We start from the raw sequence: 23,410 nt of genomic DNA on the forward strand, positions 1-23,410 counted from the left end.
TCCTACGGCTGATCAATGTGGAAACTGCATGAAGCCAAGAAACATCTCAGAGAAATTTCTGCTTGTTATTTACACTCATATAATAACAACAAAGAAACGTTCCACAAGCTATCAAACTTAATGACATTACAAAAAAGATTCTAATTTTTCTTGTTCCAAAGACAATGAAGTCTGAAGCTGCTGCTTAATTTCCTCAACTGTAACAATTCTTCCATACCAACACATCTGCACAAAAACTAAGGACAGTGCTAATGGACTCCCCACATGGAACAATCACTGCTGGATCATCTAATTTTATGAAGATGAGATAAATTAATTTTTTTGACTTTATTTTTTTTCCTACTGAACAATTTTGATTTAACCTAAAATGAGAACTCAGTGGTGTCATCTATCTACCGGCTTGCAAAAGTTGTTGGTATATAGCAGAATCAAAGATTGGTTGAAGTTGGAAGGGGCCTCTGGAGGTCATCTAGTCCAATACCTGTGGCTCAAGCAGGGTCATCTACAGTAGTTTACCAAGGACTATGTCCCCATGGCTTTTTTTTTGAGAATCTCAAAACATCAATGTATGTAATGCATATAAAACTTTACAAAGAAGTACTGACACATAATATCAATTATGTTGTCCTGAGCCAAACCTCTGTACTGCTTCAAATGCAGACCTTCTTTCCACATTTAATTTTTCTTAAAGGTACTACAGAGAGAGAGAAGCTTTTGTTTGTTTGCTAATAGAGCAATCAGAAGCACAACACATGATGCCAGATCATTTCATAAGGTTCCTACTGCCAGTTGCTCTTTTTGGCTACATAACATAAAACCAATCCAACACCAAAAGAATAGAAATGGCAACTTTCAGAAGTTGCACAACATCAGATCTTAGAGTTGACACAACATGATCTCTACAGAATTTCTCCAGTTCTATTTAGCTGTCTAAAATGAAATTTCAGATGCAGTAAATTCAGGGAATAAATCATATGCCAATCTTATTTTCCCATTTAAAGATTATATATTAAAGACTAGGCGATTATTTAATGAATGCTAAGATCAGATAAAATCACATGACTCCAGAAACTTGATGTATTCAAATATCTTCAGCCTGTAAAACTAACACATCATTTATTCTAGCAGAAACAAATATAAAATGTAGGTCACTGAATTTTTTCACCTTCCTACTCAGAACCTAAGCTTTTGAAAAGCTTTTTTTTTTTTTTTTTTTTTGAAAGTTTCTTCACAATCCAAACACAATCAAGCAAAACATTCTGAGCCATAAATTAAGTCTGCGTTGGAAACAAAAGGGCAAATACTGTGGTTATATAATACCAGTCCACACAAAAATAGGAACTGCAAGAAGAAATCATTGTCATCCTAATTTAAAAAAAGAGCCTGATGGTAAGACTGAACTCCAAACAGATGCGTAATTGTTTAAATGAGAGATAAAGGATATTGTAACTCCTGCAAAACCATTCTTTACGTGCAATTAGTTACTAATTTGGTGACAAGAGAAGCAAAATTATTTTTTTCTTCATCAAAGGAGCCAACAGTTTTAAGTCTACAGGACTTTTTTCTGAGGTTTTTTACATAGGAGAGCTGTGAGTTTATGCTTTACCTACTACTCACATAAGTGCTAAGAAAAATTTTATAGTCTGAATAGGGTACATATTCTTGCCTGAGCCTTTTCTAAGGCTTTACTGTTGTTTTTTTGTTGTTGTTGTTTATTTTTTTTCTTCTCCCGTGGAATCTTCTTGTTTCAAGAAACTTTGTAATTTAAAGGAAGATATTATCAGTTCTAATCAAAAGCTTTTCCCTGATTCAGTGAAATCTGTTTTACACATCCATAATCTGTACCAAGTTTGGTTTTACACTTTTCTGAGGAACCACATTGTGATTTCTTTCCACATGACTCACACAAAGAGACAACAAAAGTAGTAACAGCAAGGTTCATGTAATTATGAGCTTTCCCAGGGTTCACACACTTCGGAATAATGCAAGTACTTGATTCTCTGCCACATTTATTTGGAGGACATAAAAGTTTGTAATAAAGTCATCGAATATGTGTCTAATTTCTAAACAGATGTCTGTTTGGCTTGCAGCTGCCTCAGATTTTCACCTTCCCAGCAGCATCATGAAGGTGAAAGCATCGTTCAAGGTGAAAGCAGTAAGATCTTAAATATTAACATTAGGCAAGATAATGCTGTTGTATGTTACATAATGTGTAGCTACATAATGTAGCAATCATCCCTCAGAAATAAACAAAATTTGAGGATTTATCTCCCAGGACTTTTTCTTAAAGGAAAGAGACTAATTGGGAAATCTGAGAAGATGAAATTTCTGATTCAGCATGGAAAAGAAGTAAGATGCTTTGTAAGTGCAACCCTAGATAGAAGCTATGCAGAGCCTAACCCAAACTGCCCCTTTCAGATGGAGTGTTACAAGCATAGTTGTATGTGATAAAAGAGATCTGCCTTTTTCCAGTTATTCTTTTCTGTGTCCTGATCAATTCCTAACATTAGGAAATATATAAGCAAGAGCAGTCAACTTTCTGAATAATTTATAAGCAAACATTTTTCTTAAATTCTTTCCTTATTAAATTTTAATCACAGCTTCATTTCACTTAAGATTTTTAGTTTCATGGTCCCAAAATGATTTATAAAACTTAAAGTTAAGCAAAGTCTAGTGTGTTGGTTTTCAGGTTGGCTTTTTTTCCAAAAATTGGTTGGAAACAGAAGTGCTGAATTACTAACAGGCCAACCTGCTATCAGGGTAGTTCCAAAGAATATTTATCGACATGGTGGTGTACATACATATACATATGTATGTGTGATTGAGTATATATCTACATATATATATATATATCTATACACACACACACACACACAAATTTATGTAAATTATGCCCAAGAAAAAAATGTCTCTCAATGAGGTAAGCAAGACTAGGAGAAAGATTTATAACCTCCATAAACAATCTAATTCTTAAGGTCAAGTTGACCCTTACATCTGAATCAGTGGTAAAACAAGTAAATACAGATGTTAGAAAAGATGTTTAAGGAAAAACATTCTCTTTTCTGTCTACTATCTCCTATTAGCATCTTCCAGTAAAAGACATAAATTCTGAGATTTTAAAATTACTCCTTCTATCAGCTCATTGTCTAAAAGGAGCACATTCCCCAGCTGAATCTTTTGGAATATGTGTAGTGTTAGATCAGAACTCATATAGAATGGTTGTGTTGGAAGGGACCTTAAAGACGATCCAGTAGCAACACCCTGCTGTGGGCAGGGTTGCCACCCACCAGCTCAGGCTGCCCAGGGCCTCATCCAGCCTGGCCTAGAATGCCTTGAAGGATGGGGCATTCGCAACTTCTTTGAGCAACCTGTTCCCATGCCTCACCACCCTCTAGGTAGAGAATCTCTTCCTAACATCTAACCTAAATTTCCCCCCTTTCACTTTAAAGCCATTCTCCCTTGTCCCATCACTGTTTGCCCATGTAGAAATTCAGTCTCCCACCTGTTTGTAAGCTTCCTTTTAAGTACTGGAACATCACAATGAGGTCTCCCTGGAGCCTTCTCTTCTCCAGGCTGAAGAAGCCCAGCTCTCCATACAAGAGGTGGTCCAGCCCTTTCATCATCTTAGTGGCCCTCCTCTGGACTCACTCCAATATCTCTGCATTGTTTCTGTGCTGGGGGCCCCAGGCCTGGAAGCAGTACTCCAGATGGGGCCTCACAAGGGCTGAGTAGATGGGGACAATTCCCTTCCTTTCTCTGCTGGCCACCCCTCTTTTGATGTAGCCCAGGATACTGCTGGCCTTCTGGGCTGCAAGGGCACACTGCTGGCTCATGTCCAGCTTTTCGTCCATCAGGACCCCCACACCCTTCTCTGCAGGGCTGCTCTCAAGGAGTTCTTGAGTCTGTACTCATACCTGGGATTACTCTGATCCAAGTGCAATAGCGTGCACTTGGATGCTACACTATACTATCTAGAAAGTAAAAAACCAAAATGAAAATACAAACAGATCAAATAAAACCAACAAACATCCCACCCCAACACCATCAAAATCAAACCACATTTGAATATTATTTGTGTTTCTTATTACATCACAAGCTATTGAATGTAAATATTTTTTGAATGTCTTCATGAGTTTGATACTTAGATCTAATTAAAATTCAGTTTTGAAGAATGGCAACAACATTAACAAATTACTTAGAATACCAGGAAATTTCATCCAGGCTGAACTTGACTTATTTTTGCCAGTTATTTACTTCTTTATTTACTATGCAATGATATATGTTATTAAAGATCTTCATTATATTAATTTTAAAGCTCTTACAGTTTTCTCCACTCCAATAATTTCTCCTTTGGCTACATCTTTGTTAGTGCCATCAGCAAGGCTATTTCTTACTAAGGATTTATGTCTATATACTCCATAATATAACAGATACTATTCAACTGCAAGGCACGCTATTCAGCTGAGACAGCAGTTCCATTTTACAATTGTTGCGAGTACATGCATATTACTTGTTTTATAACTAAGTATAGAAAGTGACATTCGACATGGGCATGTTTGAGAACTGGTGATGTCATCAGCCATCTTCCTACAGATTTGACACCTCACTGGAAACTCAGAGCCTTAGGATATGCAGCTGTCAGCTGCATGCTCATTTCTAGAGAGACTTGTTACAGTAAACTAAAGAGAGTCTTCAACCTAAATTCCAAGGACTAATGATGAGCAATGTCAGATACATTTCCGAAAGGGTCAAGAATTCCCACCTTCACCAGACACTGAATTCCTTCGAATTTTTATTTAATTTATTGCATTTTTCCCTTGAAAAAAAAGCAATAATATTCTTCCTTCCCCTTCCAAGGTTGTCAATTAAAACGCATGCTAAGAACATTCAATTGCTCTAGATTCGTAATTCAGGTATATGAGCACCATTAAACATGTTAAATTTAGGAATAATTTCCTGCTAGCACAGTTAATGGTATTGATGCTAGCTACTTTCAAAATCTACAGAAACCTCCAGGTGAAGTGTACAATTTAGCATATTTTCTAATAAAACACTTGTATGCTATAAGCTACTGACTGTATTTCTCCTCACAAAATGTCTAAAATTGTAGTAGAAAAATTCTGGGGCGGAGGGGTGGTGTAAACTTTTTCCTATTTTGTTTTGTAATCCAAAACTGTGCACTAACAATACCATGATCCTTGTATAAAGGTTCTATACAGTTTACCAAGGTACTACATAGACTGAGTTCCTCACAAGGTATTTCATAATGCCACCCAGGAAGTAGAAATTTCTGGTTTCCCTATACTTAGGAATTGTTCTTCTAGAACTGCACAGGTTCATCATTTGTTATTTCTATCTATCCCTTAAACACTGTAACAAGAAACAGAACTCAACAAGAGGGAGTAGCATATTTTTTTTCTGGAGATGTATAATCTAGCATGTTGTACCTAATACCCTAATTCTATGGGTCCACTGTTATCCCACACTTCTTTTTTATACAACGCTCCCCTGAATTATCTCAATATTAATCTATACTGTTCTTCTCAACCACACCTCACTGAAAAATGATTTTTCAAACATCACGTACATGGAGTGAGAAGAATACTGTAGTACTTTGTTAAGCGAATGAGATGTGCAAAAAGTGATAATGGGTGAAAAGGAGGGGGTGCCTGTTTCAGGAAAAGAAGATGATATGAAAGTCAATGCAAAGCTCAAAGTAGCAGGTCACAAAAGCGGTATTCAGGAACGCAGTGATGGAACTTTAGGAGAGGAAGTATGTAAGAAAACAGCAGTAGAAAAGTGATGAGGTAGAGCTATCCAAGCATCAGAAACACAAGGACACATCAGGACACAAGACAGTTAAAGACAAAAAGCTGGAGGAGAAAGTGAGAGAGAAGATGTTAAAGAGACCACGTTGTTAAAGGGCAAAATACCAACGATTAATGTTTTTATTAGCACTATTTAAAGAACAGTGATTATAGAAAGAGACAGGGTGATAAAGCTAGGAAGTTCAAGAGAGAAAGGTTGGAGATTAGAGATGAAGAATGAAGAGAGATTAGGAATGAAGCAGAAACATGATGCAATTCAACTCATAATAATTCTTCTATACCCATTCAGTCTTCATTTCAATTTACTGATCCACGTGCCATGAACAGCAGGCAGACAAATTGGTATTAAATCAGAACACAATCATAATCTGTTGTAGATCTCAGCTTTTGAATTGTTTTCAGTTGGTTTGTTATATTGAAAACCTTTAGCTTGCATATGAAAAAAATATGATTTCCTAATCCAAACATGTTTATGGATGACAAAGAAACACATGTGCTTAGTAGGAGTGCCAAAGAAAAAAAACCAAAGAACTGTTATTATTTAGAGTATTTCTTATCTTATGAATGATACATTCAAACAAGAGCCTTTGAAATTCTTCCCTCACACAGTACCTCATGCTTAGGGAAATCTCTCCAGAAATGAGAGTGCAACAGTACTTTCTTTTTGAGCATGGTTTGACATCAATAGACTCCAAGTTTTACTTCCTGTTACGCTAAGCAAAGTGATTCCACCAGATTCTTGAACCCTCTCATCAGCCTGTCACCTTATTGCTTATGCCTACAAAAAGGATACATTTCTGTGGTCAGTGTGCTACCCAAAATAATACAGTATTTATTCAAACAATAAGAGCAAATTAAACTTCAGAAATGCGAGTTTTAAAACATGAGAAATCAGATTACGAAGTATGGAAATGTAACATATTCTTACCTATGCAGCTGTAAATACTCTCTGGGCCTGTTTAAAAGGTGAAGGAATCTGTCAACAATCTTGTTTTTTCCAACACCCTGCAGTAAACAAATATAACATGACAACATTATTATAACATGAAGACACATTTAAGAGTGATAAAAGTTCATTTAAGAGTTATTAAAGTTATAATGACACACTTAAAAGTTATAAAAAAAGAGAGCTTTCCAGAAGTGTTCAAATACTCTCCAGATTTCTTCATAGGCAAATACAATTTCAATTCACGTAAAAGAGCTCTGACTGCAACTTAATTTTATTTTACATATGTATCTGCAAAACCACTATCTGTCTTACTAGGAGTAATCAGAAAAAGGATTGATTTTCTAGAGTTATATCACTCATGCCTATGCATCTCTTTGACTATCTCCATTTGTTTACAAGCCCCACATTTCACAAAGGTAGTACAAGGCTCTGAAGTTGGCTTGCACTATGGATGAAAAGGTAATTTTTGTTAGCTGCAGGAAACATATTGCATTTGTCACACAGACATTACCTTTGTTAATATTTGCTAGTCACACTCCACTGGGCATTAGCAAAAAAGGCCCAGAGAGAATCAGAATTGGGTTGGAAATTAACTGATCTACAACACTCCTATTGCAGAATGTCTACATTAGCAAGCTGTGCAGAACAGTGACAGTGCGTTTATGGAGTGAATCAGGTGTAGCTAACACCCCATTTTGTCCTGTACAAGTGTTCCAGGAGCTGGCACTTCAGCCCAGGCCTGGCTTGATTGCAAGGAAGGAAACAGACTGAAGGTAGTAGGTGTGCTGCTGGAACACATTCCAGTTTAGTCTCATCCTAAGGGAATTCAGGTCATACATCCCTTGACATGTACCAAACTGCAGTAATGAGCTTCACTTAAAAAATTCTTATTCCTCCTGTAAGAAAGTGGAAAGGGAAATCCCTGCCAAGGGAAAAAGGAAAAAGACGAATGAGCAGAAAGAAAAGTTCAGTTGTAAACCTGCCAAGAACAGTTTGAGAAGATTCTGTCCCTCTACCGAGATTCACACTGACTGCGTGAATGCATCATTAGTCCACACCACTGTAAACTAAAGCAGATAAATATAACCCATAGACAGATTAAAGAGATTAGATTAAACCAACTTGAGACCAGCTAATCTGTTTCACTTGGCACTGAAACAGAATAGCAGCATTCATAACTGTGAGTTATGACATTTATGACTAAATTCTATCTGAAAGATGGCAACTGACAGCTGCAGAATTGCAACATTTAAGCTTCTCAAAAAGGGACCACAGTCTCTCATATGGCTGCATTTATGAGAATGGAGAATCACACACATATGTGTAGAAGTTGAAAGCACGGAAGGAAAGTTCTCAGCATAAGAGTGGAGGAAAAAAATACAGCAGAACTGACAGAAATAGAACTACCTAGATCCTACTGTAGACTCCACTGGAACATAGGAAAACTAACTCAAATTAGTGCCCTGCTCACGCCTTCTCATGAATCTTTCTCCATCTGGTCCTTCAGAAGGATCTACAGCTTCATGCATAGCTGTAATAAGAAACTACAACACAATAGCTATCACTAGATATTGCTGAAAATTGTCACTTGAAATACCATTCTTCACTGCTTCGAAAAAGGGGACGATACTGAGATGACAATTCTTCTAGAAACTCAGAGGACATACCCACGTGGGTGGAAACATGCAACTTCAGGAATTACATCAGAAGCATTAAAAGTAACCAGAAACAGGACAAGAATCCTCTAGTAGTGCACATGGAGTTTTATCCTCATGTTGTTTCTACTACTTGCAGTCAGGTACTTGAAATCATAAAGGAGTGAATAAATGGGTATTCCTCTAATGTCAAGGACACATATTCATGCTGAAAGGAGCTTTATTTTCTTTTACCACGGGAGCTAAAGGAAACTGGGCAGATGCCTGCACAGAGTTTTCTGTACCTACTCCTAGTGGTTTGCCTGTCTTTTTCTCTGCAGAGGGAGACTCTAGCCAGCTATGGCAAGTACAAAGCTGAAGAAATAGATCAACATATCAAATCAGTGTAAAGCATACTTACGATCAAACAAAATGATTACTATAATTCAAAAAAGAACATTGACTTCCACATGCATTAATGTGTGGTTCGTAGATTCTTCAAAAAATACTTGAAAACAATATTTTTGCAACTACAAAATAACAGCTAATTTTTTTTTCTCCCTCTCCCTTTCCAACAGGAAGAAGACTGCATAGCTGGTTTTGCATATTTCTATCCATGCTGTTATCACCAAGGGTATTAACAGAAATGCACCTCACTTTTCAAAGGATGCTCAGAAGACACAAGCCTGGTGGGGGACTACCGTGGAGGAAGGCAGAGAGTACTCCTGGCCAAGTAGCACAGTGGGAGTTGTGCCACCACCACACCACACCCTTTTCTTGTTTGTTTTTGGGCATCTCATCAGATTGCCTGCACACCTGCTTTCATTTCATTGTAAGGATATCTTGACTTCAGAACATAATACATTTTTAAAAGGTGCATGCAGTATTCAAAAGGCATTCCCACCAGATTTTAGCTATTATAAACGCATTAACATTGCCCAACTTCTAGACTGAACTGCTTCAGAGAGTACATGATGTGCCTTCATAGAGGTTGTGGTGTACCACAGAAAATCCTTGGTTGGCAACAGCAGCTGGAGCAAAGTTCAAGTGAAAGCTCCCTGATTCTATTCCTCCACATTCTTAGTTCATGACAAGTTTCACTTCTCTTTGTCTCCTTTAATCCATGACATGTTAGAGAGTAAGGAAGAGACCAAAGCTGTTTAGAGGAGCCTTTAACACCATTAAAAAACTGCAGAAAATAAGAGCTCAGGTGAGTTCTTTCCTTAAGCACTATTCATTAGCACGAGGCCAAGAAAACAAGGTTTATTTCAAACTCACTGGAACCTCATGGGATAAATGGTAGTCTTTCTTCTTCAGGTAAATATGAAGACTGGAAAATGCTAACTCATTTTAGGAAAAAAACTTCTGAAATAAGTTCCTGGCATACCAGAAGTAAGAAATGATCATAATTGCAACAAAATTACCCTCATTTCTTCTCAGTCTATATCCAGTGCCAAGGAGCAAGCTGTATCAGCCACCCATACCACATGTAGTCAGCCATTTAAATAAAAGGAATCCAAACTACATGTGTCATAGGAGCACAGTAAAATACTCAGTTGAACTTGAATCACATTCAGAATGCAATTTCACATAATTTGCAATTACTTCAGCCTAATGTAACACCCCAGAGGACAAACCAGCTTGCTGTTAACACTTTGTGTGTTATTTATAGACATACTATTGCAGTTATTTAATGTATCAGAAATATAAAAAGATGCTAATCAGAGGAAAAACAGCATCTTTGCTGGTGTTTCAGCTAAACTGAATAAAAAATATTTCAGAAAGCAAGTAACAGACAATTTTTACTCTGTCTGACATATGGGACAAGTGAAATAGGAAAATGGTAAGTAAATATCTGCGCTAATGAATAACAAAAAGGAGATTATGCAATTAGAAGGCAAAATAAAACCTTAGTTAAAAATTCTCCTGACATCGTAAACACTTGTTGCCAAGGATAAAATGACTTAATCTTCTAGCAGTAACTGTAGTTTCAAATATAAACAAGGTTTTTACAGGTCCCAAGAGGTGTTTTGCAATTCAGGATGCAGCTATTACAGTAGTGGGACAAAACTCAGTCCAACTTATGTCAATAAAATTAGAGTCCAAAAGAACTGTGCCCAAGTTTTTTAAATTAACAGTTTGCCTCTTAGGAAAAATAAATCTAAAAATGTTGCCTCATTTTCATTTTCTTTTAAATAATTTGCAGGTCGTAACTGAAGCAGCTAAAGACCATGTTGTGCTTTCCAGTGCTGCCCATCAGCAGAAGCACTGCAATCACAGCTATTGCATTTCAGCACGCAGTCATCCTGCATAGCTTAAATCACCTGTTTCATTTCTGAAGGGTGAAACAATTTCTTAAAACTGGGGAGAAAAACAGTTTGCCACTTTATCACTTTGGTCCTTAAGGAAATTTTGTAATTTTAAAGTTGCATTATTAGGGGAAAAAATACAAAACTTTTTATTAAATATTAACACACAATATAAAGAACCCTCATGTAAAAGTCCTCAATTTGTTACTACACATAAAATAATTATATTTATAGCATCACTGTCACAGAAACTTATGTTTTTTCACTTTCCCAAATGAAGAAAATGAGGACACTTTTGCTAATGAATGGTTTCTAACACTGGGGTTGGCACTGAACCATCTTCCATGTCTGTAACTTGTCTGCATCTGCCAACAAAAACATTTGCAAGAGTGCAAGCATTCTGATTGAGGCTGCTATTTTTACACCGGAGGATGTAAAACCAGAACCATAGTTCTGATAGAAAAAAAAAAAAAAAAAAAGCTCTGCTATCACCAGAGCAACGAGCAGCACCTACTTATACACCTCTCGGTATAAGTTTCACTTGGAATAAATGTGAATACATCAGCAGTGATCTAAGTCTTGCCCAAATGTGATCTATATATTGGTCACAGCAGTGCACTGCTCATGAGTGTTTTCTGGTTTATGATCTCATTGTTTTATTATGAATTTAGAATCTGGGACAAAGAACAAAAACTAAAAAAAAATTAAAATTTCACCAGACTATATTTTACCAAAAGTTATGAATTGAATGTTTTGGATACGTTCCCAACTACAAATCAGACAAGCTTGAAGATATCTTACTGTTTTTCCTGAATTTTAGTACAAAAATCAACCCAGCGCCCTACTAGATCACTGCTATATTTATATTTTCAGTGATGTGAGATAACATAAGTTCAGCAGAGAGGAAGACATGAAAAAATTAAAATAAAAAGAACTGTGCGTAGACAAATCCCAAAGAAAATAAATTCATTTATTCTTTTTCTGTTCTGATCCTTCACAATATAACTTGCAAAGGCAGCAAGTGATAATTTAAGCAGACAGACATTTAAAGAGAATGGATATTCACATATGTGTGTGATTGTACAAGTAAAAGACAAATATTTTCCGAGTTTTCCACAACTGTCACAAAAAATCCCTGAGGCAAAAATTACCGTAACAGTTTGCCCAATTTAGCTCATTTAGAGCTCTATTTATCCATGTCCAAAGGGTCAATAATAAAAATAAAAAAGTTGGTTTAGGATAGTATGTTCTTAGGAAGTTGTCCATCTTTACAAGTTGAAGCAAGTAAAAAAATTATTTTAAAAGAGTTAAGATGCTAAGCATTTGGTATTTTAAGTTTTGCTGGTGACTGATACTGTTATATGCTCTCACTATCTCTTTAATTAAATTTAACAATTCTTATTATCAACTTGGTGGGTTTTTTTATACTGGTAACGCAAATATTTAAAGGACAGACTGGCAGATACCAAATACTTGAAAATGGTAAAAGTTGCCAAATAAGAGAACTAAAAGACAAAAGAGCAGCTGGGAATTCTAGAAAGAAGAAAGCAACGCTGAGGTTCTACCGATGTAGACCGTATTTTCTCTAATCATTCTTCAGAAAGACTGACAAAGAGAACGTTCCTCAGTAATTCTGGTAATGTCCATACAACAGGGACAGTAATGTTTACTCAGACACTTTTCAATGCTACGCTCTACACTTGGTACAAGAATGGTACAAGGTCTACAACAGTTGATCTAATTGCACAAGGCAAAGCACCATGCCAAAGCTGGCAGGGTACAATCAAACAGAAGGGCAGAAGGTGTTTCAGATGTACATACAAATACCATCTGCACATACTGAAATGAATTTTAAAAAGAGTGTCTTATTTAAAAGACACGTTATGGAATGGATAAAGGTTAATGAGGCATTAACCTTAGGGATTGCATGTAGTTCTCGAGGTGTGGCAGAACTCCAGGGCCTGATACAAGCTGCATCTGTCATGCTACAAAGAACTGCAATTGGGTTGTTTTAGGTTAACTCATGGTAGATCATATTAAAAGCGTATTTTATAAATATTTATATAATACATTCACATTTGTAATATTTATACTTATACTATATGTACACAGTGAATAAAATAGAGTAACTATAAGGGCCAAAATGAACACAATTTGTTATGAAATACTTCCAGCATGATAACACTGCCCTAAAAGCAGAAATATTCAGGACTCACTGCTATGACAGAACCTCTTCAATTTATGAGATCAGTTATCTGAACAGCGCATACCATAAATTACAGCAAAAGACTAAGGTCAAATAAAATACTTCCATTTTGTTTAACATGGGGTTAAGTGCTTTAGTACTTCAGGGTTATAAAATACTTTAGAAGTGACAAGGCGCTGAGCCTTCATTCCCCAGAAAGTCAGAAACTCTTCAAAATGATTAATATTTTGTTTGGGCTCTTCAAGACAGCTGATGTTTTACTTCACTTACAACCTGTAAAGGTAAAACACCCAACGCCTCTGTTGACACAACCTCCAGATGCAGGATTTGTTAAATATTTCTCCGGCAAATATTACATGTAAAATTTTAAAAAGATATGTCTTGCCACTGTTACTTTACAATTTTTTCCACATAAACAATTATGCATGATTATAATTTATCTGCTGTTTGCCAAAGACAAAAATTCAAGATATCAAGAAGTGGTGAACTGACAAACTGTACAATGTCCATTAGAAAAAAAAATCACAACAAAATAGCCTGAAAGTTTTACTTGGTAATAAGAATAAATAGTTCATTCTGTCCCACGAAGTCCAGGGAATGACTGCAACGTAACAGCTATATGGTAACAGCCACATAAACAGTCATTGCAAAGAATAAGTAACCTTTACTAAACAGGATTCTTGCGGTTGCCTGCCTGTTGCTTTGAGAGCAATAAATAGCTGCTTACTCTCAGCCAAGGAAGAAGCTGCTCTATAGTTGCTTTGAGAAACTATGGATGGCCTCATTCACACTCAGACTTCAGGCTCTCTCAGGAAGCAATATCAGAAGCTATATTTAAAGTACTGGCATTTCCTTTTATCAGAAACTATTCCACAGCTGAAAATTCTTATCTATTTCACTGCCTTTCCCAAGGACCCAAAGAAACCTGTTTGCTTATACATTAAATTGAAGCACATTCCAGTTAGTATCCAAAATAAATCAACAACCAGTGTAAACATTTAGAAAAACCCTTCTTTTGCACAATACGTTAATGCTGCAAAATCCTGGGACATATATGCTTCAAGGGCTACACGTGAATGAAGTAGTTCGTTTGTGAACTCCTAAAGATTTGCTAATGCCCAACAATTGCCTACAACCTCTCCTCGGTTTCATTAAAGAAAGGTAGTCCCTAATACCCATCAAAATAATTTAGTTCTGATTTACTGAATTTCAAATATTTCTCTTCAATGTTCAAACCCTGAAAAAAAAAAACCCTCTAAAATGACTCTCACTGGTTGGCTCACAAATAAAAAAATAACAATAATGCACAGAAGAGACTTCAGTTACAACTGTGAAATAAAGAAAAGGGACTTAAACTAACACATATTGTGTGTACATGTGTAAGGAAAATCAAAGAGGTAAAACAGGAAAATGAAATCCAGCCAACTAAGAGAAACCAAATTTCTAAAAGAGAGTACACATTAATCCTTGCACACTCATTCACAAAATACCTGTGCACTTAGCATGAAAATGTGTAGTATAATTGCTTCTAAAGTATTTGAACAGGATTCAACACATGCCAGAGAAATTTTCAGTAATACACGTAAGAAACTACCCAAGCAATTTCTAAATGGTTAGTGATCATCAACCAAGGCTGGTTGTTGTGGTGTGGTGCAACTGAAACAATGGCAGAAAGGCAAATAAAGGGCTCAAAATTAAGAACATTATTTAATAAATCAGTAAATAAAAATAAAAGGCCAGCTGGCGTAACGTAGTCACACACAGAAACAGTAAAGACCAAACCTGGATGTACTCAGAAAATAAGTTTGTGATTAAAAAACAAAACTCCTAAGTATTACAGATTTGCCAAGGACAGAGCAAGTTTTAATGGCAGAGCTGAGCTGATGTCTAAAATCAAAGCAGTGTGTTCCAGTACCTGGTCTGATCCTTTAACACTGTCTCCAGTCAGAGTTTCATAAGCTTTAAGAAAATTTTGTACGGATTAAAATTATTAAAGAAGGGTATACCTATGTTGGAAAAATATTTCATAACCCAGAAATCATACTCATGTACCTTTGATACTTCTTATTAAACTGCATCAACATACAAAGCACATGCAGAAGCATGAGCATACCACCAATCTCTGCATGCTTGTCTACCCAGCGCTCAGGGTTTTGGCTGCCCGCCTTGAAGGTCAGCTCCCATGGTACAGCTGAAGAGCAAACCACAAATAGCCTCACTGGGCTTCCCTTTCTCCCTGTCATTTGGGAGCTGCATTTAAACTCAGCCTCTTTCCTTGGTTCCTTCCTGAATTAGACTCCAGCGATGCTGTGCAGGGCCCTGAATCTTGGTGATCACAGCCCGCACCTGCTCACTTGTCTTCAGACCTGCCTTGTCACTACAGACCTATCTTGGCAACCACTGGCACCTGACTGATCCTGGCTGTCCTTCCCGGATCTGCTCTTCTTGCACAGCCATGGTGGGACTGTGGACCTCGTCAGTGAGGACACTCACCTCCAGTGAGGTCCCTGCCTTCATCTGACAGTAGGTCCTGCAGGCAATCTTAATATGCAACATTGTCAGTAACAACTTCACAGATGGCAAAACACACTAATTATGGAATAGGGAAAATTGATCGTATCTTGCTAAGGAAATAGTGTGTTTTTTTAATTAATGAAATAGATATTTCATTTATAAATGTATGACACCTCTGGGAAGAATTCTACAGAGGTTTCAAGTATGAAGTCTTAAATAAAAGCTCTTGAGAAGGACTCTAAATACATGAGACTGAATATAAACATATACTATAATTTCAACAGAGGTACTTTAACAACAATTAGCATTTTATATTTCTTTCCATATAGGCTAGACCATTCGTATTTTGAGTTAGACTTTTTCCAAAGGCAAAACATAAAGAGAAATATCTGCTAGAAAATTACTGCAATCTTGCTAAAGGAAAGCTAACCCAAAGGGAGATTATTATTTTATGAGGGAAAAAAAGTTAAGCTGGTAGCTTGGGAAATTTCGCTTTCCTGAACGCTTCAAGTATACAAAGATTTTTTTAAAGCTAACCAGCAAAGCAAATAATTCTGTTTAAGTCACTTGTCAGTTCCAGCAATAATTTCAGTGCGTTCTGAAGAACCTACTTTCAGACATAATCAGTAAGAAAATATCTGCCCACAGCTACCTTTTGGAGAGCCCATAAGCTCTTGGAAGGTGTTATGAAACAGCAGCCAACTAAAAGAATATTACAGCCCCCATGATCTCACCAATAAAGCCTCCATCAAGAAAAATATGTAAAATAAAGTGGATCTGTATCACTTCCAAGGAAAATAATATTTTGAAATCAATGAGTAAAATTTTAATACAACTTATCTGTTCACCTCTTGTCCTCTACTGGAGCCTCTAAAAGCAGAAGTTTGATGCATAGCCGTCAAGGACAGAGAATGCAGTTGACTGAAGATTTTAGTGGTATGGATATTACATGTAACTACTAAAATGTTGTCTTTCTACTGTAATAACAATGTAGAAAATATCCCCAACACTTAAAGTATTTACACTTTCCACCAATATGTGCTCGTCAGTAGATGAATAACCAAAAACGGGTGAATTACCTCAGTAGTATCAATAGGTATAATTTCAACAAAACAAAGATTTCATTTCATTATTAAATAACGAGTCTGTCCTACGTATTATAAGAAATGTTTAACTCACCTGATTGCCAACTAAAAGAAGATGTTCTCCCAACAGAAAGTCTTTTAGCATATCTTCCATTACCATCATGTGCTAGAGAAACAAAAACATGATTTTCACTCCCGTTTTTATACTGTCTAGTTTATGTGTTCACTAATAATAGAGGTACACAGGAACTACCAGCATTTAGGTCACGTTTTATTGAACATCGTACTTATAGCTACTCACTTTATAGCAAGTGTCTCTCAGTCAATAACAGCAGAAGCAATTTAGTTGGTGACTACAACAATGAAACAGAATCACTAACTCTACTTATGTATTTCCTTTGCTCCAATTGATTCTGGGCATTTGATTTCCCTGAATATATGTCACTCTCAGCATTCATTCCTAATGCATTTCCCTCTTTGCCTAGGTGAATGTTTGTCCCACAGAGCATAAGAACTTTCGTTTACACACACAGAACAAATTTCCAGCAACTCTACTAGGAGGAAGTAAAACGTATCCTCATAGAACAGTACAGAAATCAAACACAGGGAATAAAAGGGAGCTGACATAAATGCATTCATTATAATGGTGGCTGCTTTTTTGTTTGTTTTTTTGCATTAAACACCAGGTCTAAATTAGTAGCAAATACACTTTCCTACTCTAATTAAGCTTTAATTTCAAATAAAATAGTAATAGGAAAATACAAGGTCAAGTCTATGTTTCTTATAACTTCTAAAGTAGATTTCCTAGATGAATCTAGTCAAAGTATATGATAGTATATGATGTATATTTTACACATATATCCATTATTGTCAAAGGTAACACACACAATACAAAATTCAACTGCACCACACGCCTTACAAATAATTTGTTTAAAAGGATCAAAAGGATTTAAGGATAATGTGGCAATGCTGACTACTTTACTCTAGCAATAGTCTTGTATATTTCTCCACTGTACCTAGTGAAAATAGGTCATCTGAAAGTAGGTCAGACAAGCTACTTAGAGGAGAGAATGCTTGTCTTTAGATAAAAGATAAATAGAAACATACAGTTTTTCACAATATCATTCTGTCTCCACTACTTAATTTTGGGAAAAAAAACAACAACACAGTAGCTCACAGGTAATTTCTAACCATACAGAAATATACTGTTTATAACTGTGTCAAAGATGTTTTAGATTTCCAAATCTCTCCAGACCAGAGGCTGGGGGGGGGGGGGGGGGGGAAGAAACTCATGTAAACAGCTTAATACAACAAAATCCTAACCAGGCATGTCAAAGGACTAATGAATACTCCATGCATAATTCAAGGAAAGATTTAAAGGCAAATCATTTACTGGTTACATTTTTTCTTTATTTTACTGCTAAAGTTGAGTACTTCCTTCTGATGTATTCTATTTTTTTTTATCCTAAATTGGACAAATATGCACACATTCTAGTTTTCCTGCAGAACAGCTTTCCTGCAAGAGATACTGTGTATTGATTCTTTTTTTTTCCCCAGGACAAAAATTAACACTGTATTAGAATGCATGCAGATGTTTCAGATACAATAATTACATAAAGAAGTAGGCACAACAATATTGTGTGAACTTAATCCATGCTCCACAGAGCCTGGAAAGAAACTCATATTTATCATATCATCTAAAAATCATTAACATCATGGTGCCACTCGTGGACAGAGAGCAGTGTGCTTTAGTAATGTTCCATTCCACTGGAACGCTTAGAAATATCTAAAGAACAGGTGTCAAGAGGATGGGGCAAGGCTCTTTTTGGTGGTGCTCAGCCACAGGACAAGCTGCGACGGGCACAAACTGGAACGCAGGAAGTTCCACCTGAACATGAGAAACAACTTCTTTACTTTGAAAACAACAGAGCACCTGGAACAGGCTGCCCAGAGAGATGGTGGAGTCTCCTACTCTGGAGATATTCAAAACCCACGTGGACACTTTCCTGTAGAACCTGCTGTAGGAAACCTGTTTTAGCAGGAGGATGGTCTCAATGATTTCCAGAGGTTCCCACCAACCTCTACAATTCTGTGATTCTGTGATAATATTTGCTCACAGGTTGTGTACAGTTTTATATGCGGTGTGTTCAATTGTAATTACTGAAACTATAAGCAAGAAGATGGAAAAAGCAATGCAGGTATGAGTTCAAGAAATGGCAACACAGAACCAATTCTCACATGAAACATTACTGGGGAAGATGAAGATGATTGTCATCTGTTCTCTCTACGTGGTCTGTCATCACCTTCAGTAGGTGACAGCCACGTAGTAGAAAGGATAGCCTTTCTAGAAAAAAAAATCCATCCAAAAAATGATGAAAAAATAGAACTGGAGAAGAGAAAAAAAAAAAAGAAATTCACAATGGCAGGAGGCCAACAAGCCCCTGAAAGAAAAATATTTCACAAGCTCAGTTTTGACGCTAGCTATCAGGGTTCCAATAGTCACTCAGAGGTAATACTCTAGCTAAAGATACCCTGGTCTGAGAATTTTCAGATTGCGAAGGCAGCTGCAGCACACCTACCTCTCTGTTAAAGGAAGGTGGGAGGGGTGGAAAAAAAAACCAAAAAAGTCACCAAGCCCTTTCCTGTAATTGTCCTCACTAATTCCTCTTACTCTTTGCTACCATGAACTAATTAACACCAATAACACTAACAGCTAATTAATAACTAATTAATAACTCAAGTTCTATAAAATAAATAATGATTAACTAATGACTAATTAATAATACTAATTACTCTTCATCTTGCTTCTCAAACTTACCAGTGTTAAGACTGTCTACCTACAAAACTTCCCTGTGAAACATTCCCTATAAAAGACTCTCTCAAGATGTATAATCCAGCCACAAGAGTGGATTTCTTTAGGAGGAGAAGGTGGTGAGGCACTGGAACAGGTTGCCCAGAGAAGCATCAAACCACTTCAGAAAAATTTTTAGCCTAAAGAAACTATTTCAGAAATAGAACCTTAAAAATTAGTTAATATATTATTTAATATTTGAGAATATGTACATTAATAAACATTTAACAAACTTTGTACTAGAGAAGCCAGAGAATTCTACTTACTTGAGCATTTTCATAAAACAAAACATCAGGTACTTTCATTTTCTCACTTGGGTTATAAACTGGCATAGTCACAGATCCTATTTTCAGAATCCCATTGTTTATTTCACCTGGACATTTTTCAGGAAACAAACAAGCACATGCATTACTTAGAGCATCCTCTAAGCAATCAATTCCCAGTGCTAACAAGTGAAGATTTGCAAATTTTAACAAGGCTATGGGCTGCTTTAAATAATTTCTAACTAAACAAAGTGAATACTTGAAAGAGTATTTTTTAACATGTGGTTGTACTATAATGACTTTGATTTCTCCTTATACTAAAATTTCAAAGATGTCTAATACAATAAATGACGGATAATTGATCTTATGTAAAAATATCATACGGAACATTAGAAGCAGTGACAGTTGTCTTGATTTAACATCATATTCTTGTTTTGTTATTGAAATACCATTAGCATTGTCAGATCACATTTCCTCATCCTACAGGGTTTCTCTCTTCTTATTTTCCATCCCTGTCCCACTGGGGCTCCGGTGTGGATGGGAGTGACTGAGAGCTAGAGCCAGCCCATCACAGCAGTAGAGAGTCAATGCTGACTTCTCCTTTCAGAATTATTTATTTTGATAAAGTTTATGAATGTCAGAAAGCAGACATATTTAATACCTTCAAGTTTACAGTAAGGTTTAGCTTTCAACTACAACTTGAAAAACAAAAAAAAAAGGAAAAATATCCTACACGAAAAGAACAATATATTCCTTCTTAGGAAAATAAGAGCTAAGTGTAAACAATAAAATGATATGAATGAGCTCTCTTCTACCTTCTTTAAAATTATTTGTCACTGATTTCTTAATCTGGCAGGGTTTGAAAAAGAAAATAGCGCAGTTTCTGGGCAGATACTGTTATTTGTTTTCCTATTATTGTATATGGTTCTACCTTTATTTTTTCCTGCATGTTTCACAAAGGGGAACAGAGAAACATGACGCATTGGAATGAAAAAGGTAAGCAGTTAGCATCATGCAAGTGGCAATAGTTCCAGATCATTTAAAATATTTTTTTTTACATATATATAAATACATACAACGCAAATACAGACAAAATAATGCTTGCATGACATATATTATAATGTAATACTATGTATTCAGCCATATTTATGTGTGTATACATATATAGGTGCTTATGTATTATTAATAACACATGTATTTTCCACATCATAATATTATTTATACTTCAGCAGCCATACACATGCATATATATACACATATCTTTACACCTATGCAGTCGCTGCAGTCATTCAGGCATTGGGAACCCTTAAACATGACCAGATTCCACGAGCAGAGAATGCAGCAGACAGTACAAAAGTATCAACACACTAACAGCATCATTACATCCTGAAAGAACAAAGCCAAAGGGATGTAACTGAAGCAAAATACGTTTAATTGTGAAGTCATTTAGTTCACCCTTAAATGCAGAACCATCTAAGTAACATTCATGAAGAAAAGGAGAAAAGATGGCACAAACTTACAAGTGTAATCCTTCTCCTCTAGTTTCTTCATGTTATCTGGGTTCGTTTCAATACCAGAATCCTGCAGATTTTTATGTAAAGCTAATCTGGCAAGGTTTGGTAAAAACCTAAATGAATAAAAAAATAGGTAGGTCATATTTTTAGGAAGTTTTCTTTAAAGATTTCCGCATTTTCTGCAACGTAAAATCAGTATGAAGCTTTACTTGCATCTCCAAACACTGGACATCTATGGCCTTTATGCTCAATCTTCAGCATTTCACCTGGCCTGAAGGAGAGAAGCTGAACTTCTCCCACAGGTAACTAACTACCCTAATAGTTGTGCACTGCTTATGAAAGGCTCCAGTGTTACAGAATATTGCAATAAAGGTCCAAAGTGGGATGAATTAGGACTGGAAGTCTGTAATCCTTTTCCACTGCCATTAAGAGGCACAACAGAAGCAATGTTTATTAGGAAGAACTTCTTCTCTTGACTCACTTCCCTTGGACCTCTGTTTGTCAAGTGAAATAAAGGGCTCTGCGATACATGAAACTAGGCCCAGACAGTTCTCCAAACCTTTGGTTAAGTAAAATTTGCTTTCTTTAAAAAAAAAAAAAAAGTAAGAAAAAAAAAAGGAACACTATGTTCATAACCCTGAAACTGAAATCAAACCTCCACTGAACACACAGACAAGACATACTAGATATTAATATAATTCTGCTTTAAGTGTTTTGCGACAGTGAAGTAAGCTTGATAATGGTAACACAATCTGCATGATGCCATTATGTCATTAAACACCATCATAAAGACAAGAAAACAGTACAAAGCCCTTTCTACTTACCTCCTATGTTTAAGGATACCAGAGAAACAATTTTGAAGAAAGTAATTGCACTATTTACCGAAATGCATTAAAAGGTATCTTGCATGCTAGCAATAGACCAAGAAACTCTTGAACTTCCACCCAAATTAGCACTTCTACCTGGAAAGACAGGCTTTATTAACAGCATAGTAAAGGCTTTCATCTGGATGTTGTGACAGTCGACGACAAATTCGCAATAGCTGTCGAGTAGATAAAGATGAAGCCAGGGACTGTGCCTGTCAAAAAAATACAAGATAGTTTAATTACCTGATCTCTGGGATTTAAACTGAACAAGTCAGGAAAAAATGTAATCCAAAAGCAATTATTTCAACTTTTCTCCTAATTCACAAGTGCTTTCTACCACCTGTAATAGCTTGTGCTATTTCATCTGCAATTTCTGAATTCTTTATTGGTTGCAGTACCTCACTGTCATGGAAATTATGTCATCCAAAGATTTGCTTTATGATTTCATTTGATAAGCAACTGAAAGAAAAATATGCTGATAACGTAATTTTCTGTGCTATATAAAACCAAATACTAAACAGCACTAATCACAAGAGTAACAAGGAGGTAAGCCATTGTAAAAGGACCAATGTCGTAAAATCTCATCTTTTCACAAATTGAATATGAGCTTCATATGTAGTGCTTTGGCAAAAGGGACTGGCAGGATTCGTGGATGTTTAAACAAAACAACACTGAGCAGAAGTAAGGAGATTGTATCACCTCTGCACATGCCTTTTGAGTGGTCTATTACCAGAACACTGTGTCCCTTTCTGTTGTCCACATGTTAAAGTAAATGCTAAAAACTGGACATAATTCAGTAAAGAGTTACAGAAGTGATTCCGTGCTTGTGAAAGCAGACCTAGAACAAATACAGCAATATTTAAAAATAAACAAACAAACACAGCCCCCCAAACAAGTGGCCATTTATTTAGAGAGAGATAAAAAGATTAGGAAAGAAATCATTCTATAATTACATCTACCGGATGAAGGTTTCTAATACAAACAGGTTCCCTACTTTATCAGGAAGCACACAACAATGAGCGTGATCTGATAAGTTACGTCATACTTTGCCTAGGTCAACTGAAATATTTTAATAAGGCAATTTCAAAACATTTTGGTTTGGGTCATATAAATGATTTCTAACTATAACACATTCCTTCAATTGGTAAAAAAAAAAAAAATCCTGAAATTTGACAGCAAGGAAAAAAAAATAGAAAAAAAAGCAACACGTGAATTGCAGAATGTTTTCTCTCCCCTAATAATTTTCAAGCATGAGAAATGTCAAATCATCAACGCTTTCCTCTGGAAAACTAATTTTAACAAACAGGCATTAACTTTTTTAGAAAGGAAAAAAAAAGCAGTTCTATGAGATTGTACACACTCCTCTCAAATGCTGAGAAGGCAAAGGGTAG

The 23,410-nt window shown here is 36.1% G+C and overlaps 1 protein-coding gene across 2 annotated transcripts in view; it reads right to left on the minus strand.

Annotated features, from left to right (window-relative positions):
• The window catches only part of VWA8 (von Willebrand factor A domain containing 8), a 180,503-nt gene that overhangs the window by 88,005 nt on the left and 69,088 nt on the right, over window positions 1-23,410 (minus strand). For both annotated transcript variants that reach the window (XM_021375025.1, XM_021375031.1), the window contains 5 exons: window positions 22,116-22,231; window positions 21,160-21,266; window positions 19,643-19,749; window positions 16,620-16,691; window positions 6,757-6,833 (listed from right to left, as the gene is read on the minus strand). In XM_021375025.1, coding sequence (XP_021230700.1) covers window positions 6,757-6,833; window positions 16,620-16,691; window positions 19,643-19,749; window positions 21,160-21,266; window positions 22,116-22,231 — 479 coding nt within the window. The remainder of the gene's footprint in view (window positions 1-6,756; window positions 6,834-16,619; window positions 16,692-19,642; window positions 19,750-21,159; window positions 21,267-22,115; window positions 22,232-23,410) is intronic.

The sequence above is a fragment of the Numida meleagris genome, chromosome 1 (assembly GCF_002078875.1).
Source record: "Numida meleagris isolate 19003 breed g44 Domestic line chromosome 1, NumMel1.0, whole genome shotgun sequence".
In the NCBI taxonomy this organism is placed as follows: domain Eukaryota; kingdom Metazoa; phylum Chordata; class Aves; order Galliformes; family Numididae; genus Numida; species Numida meleagris.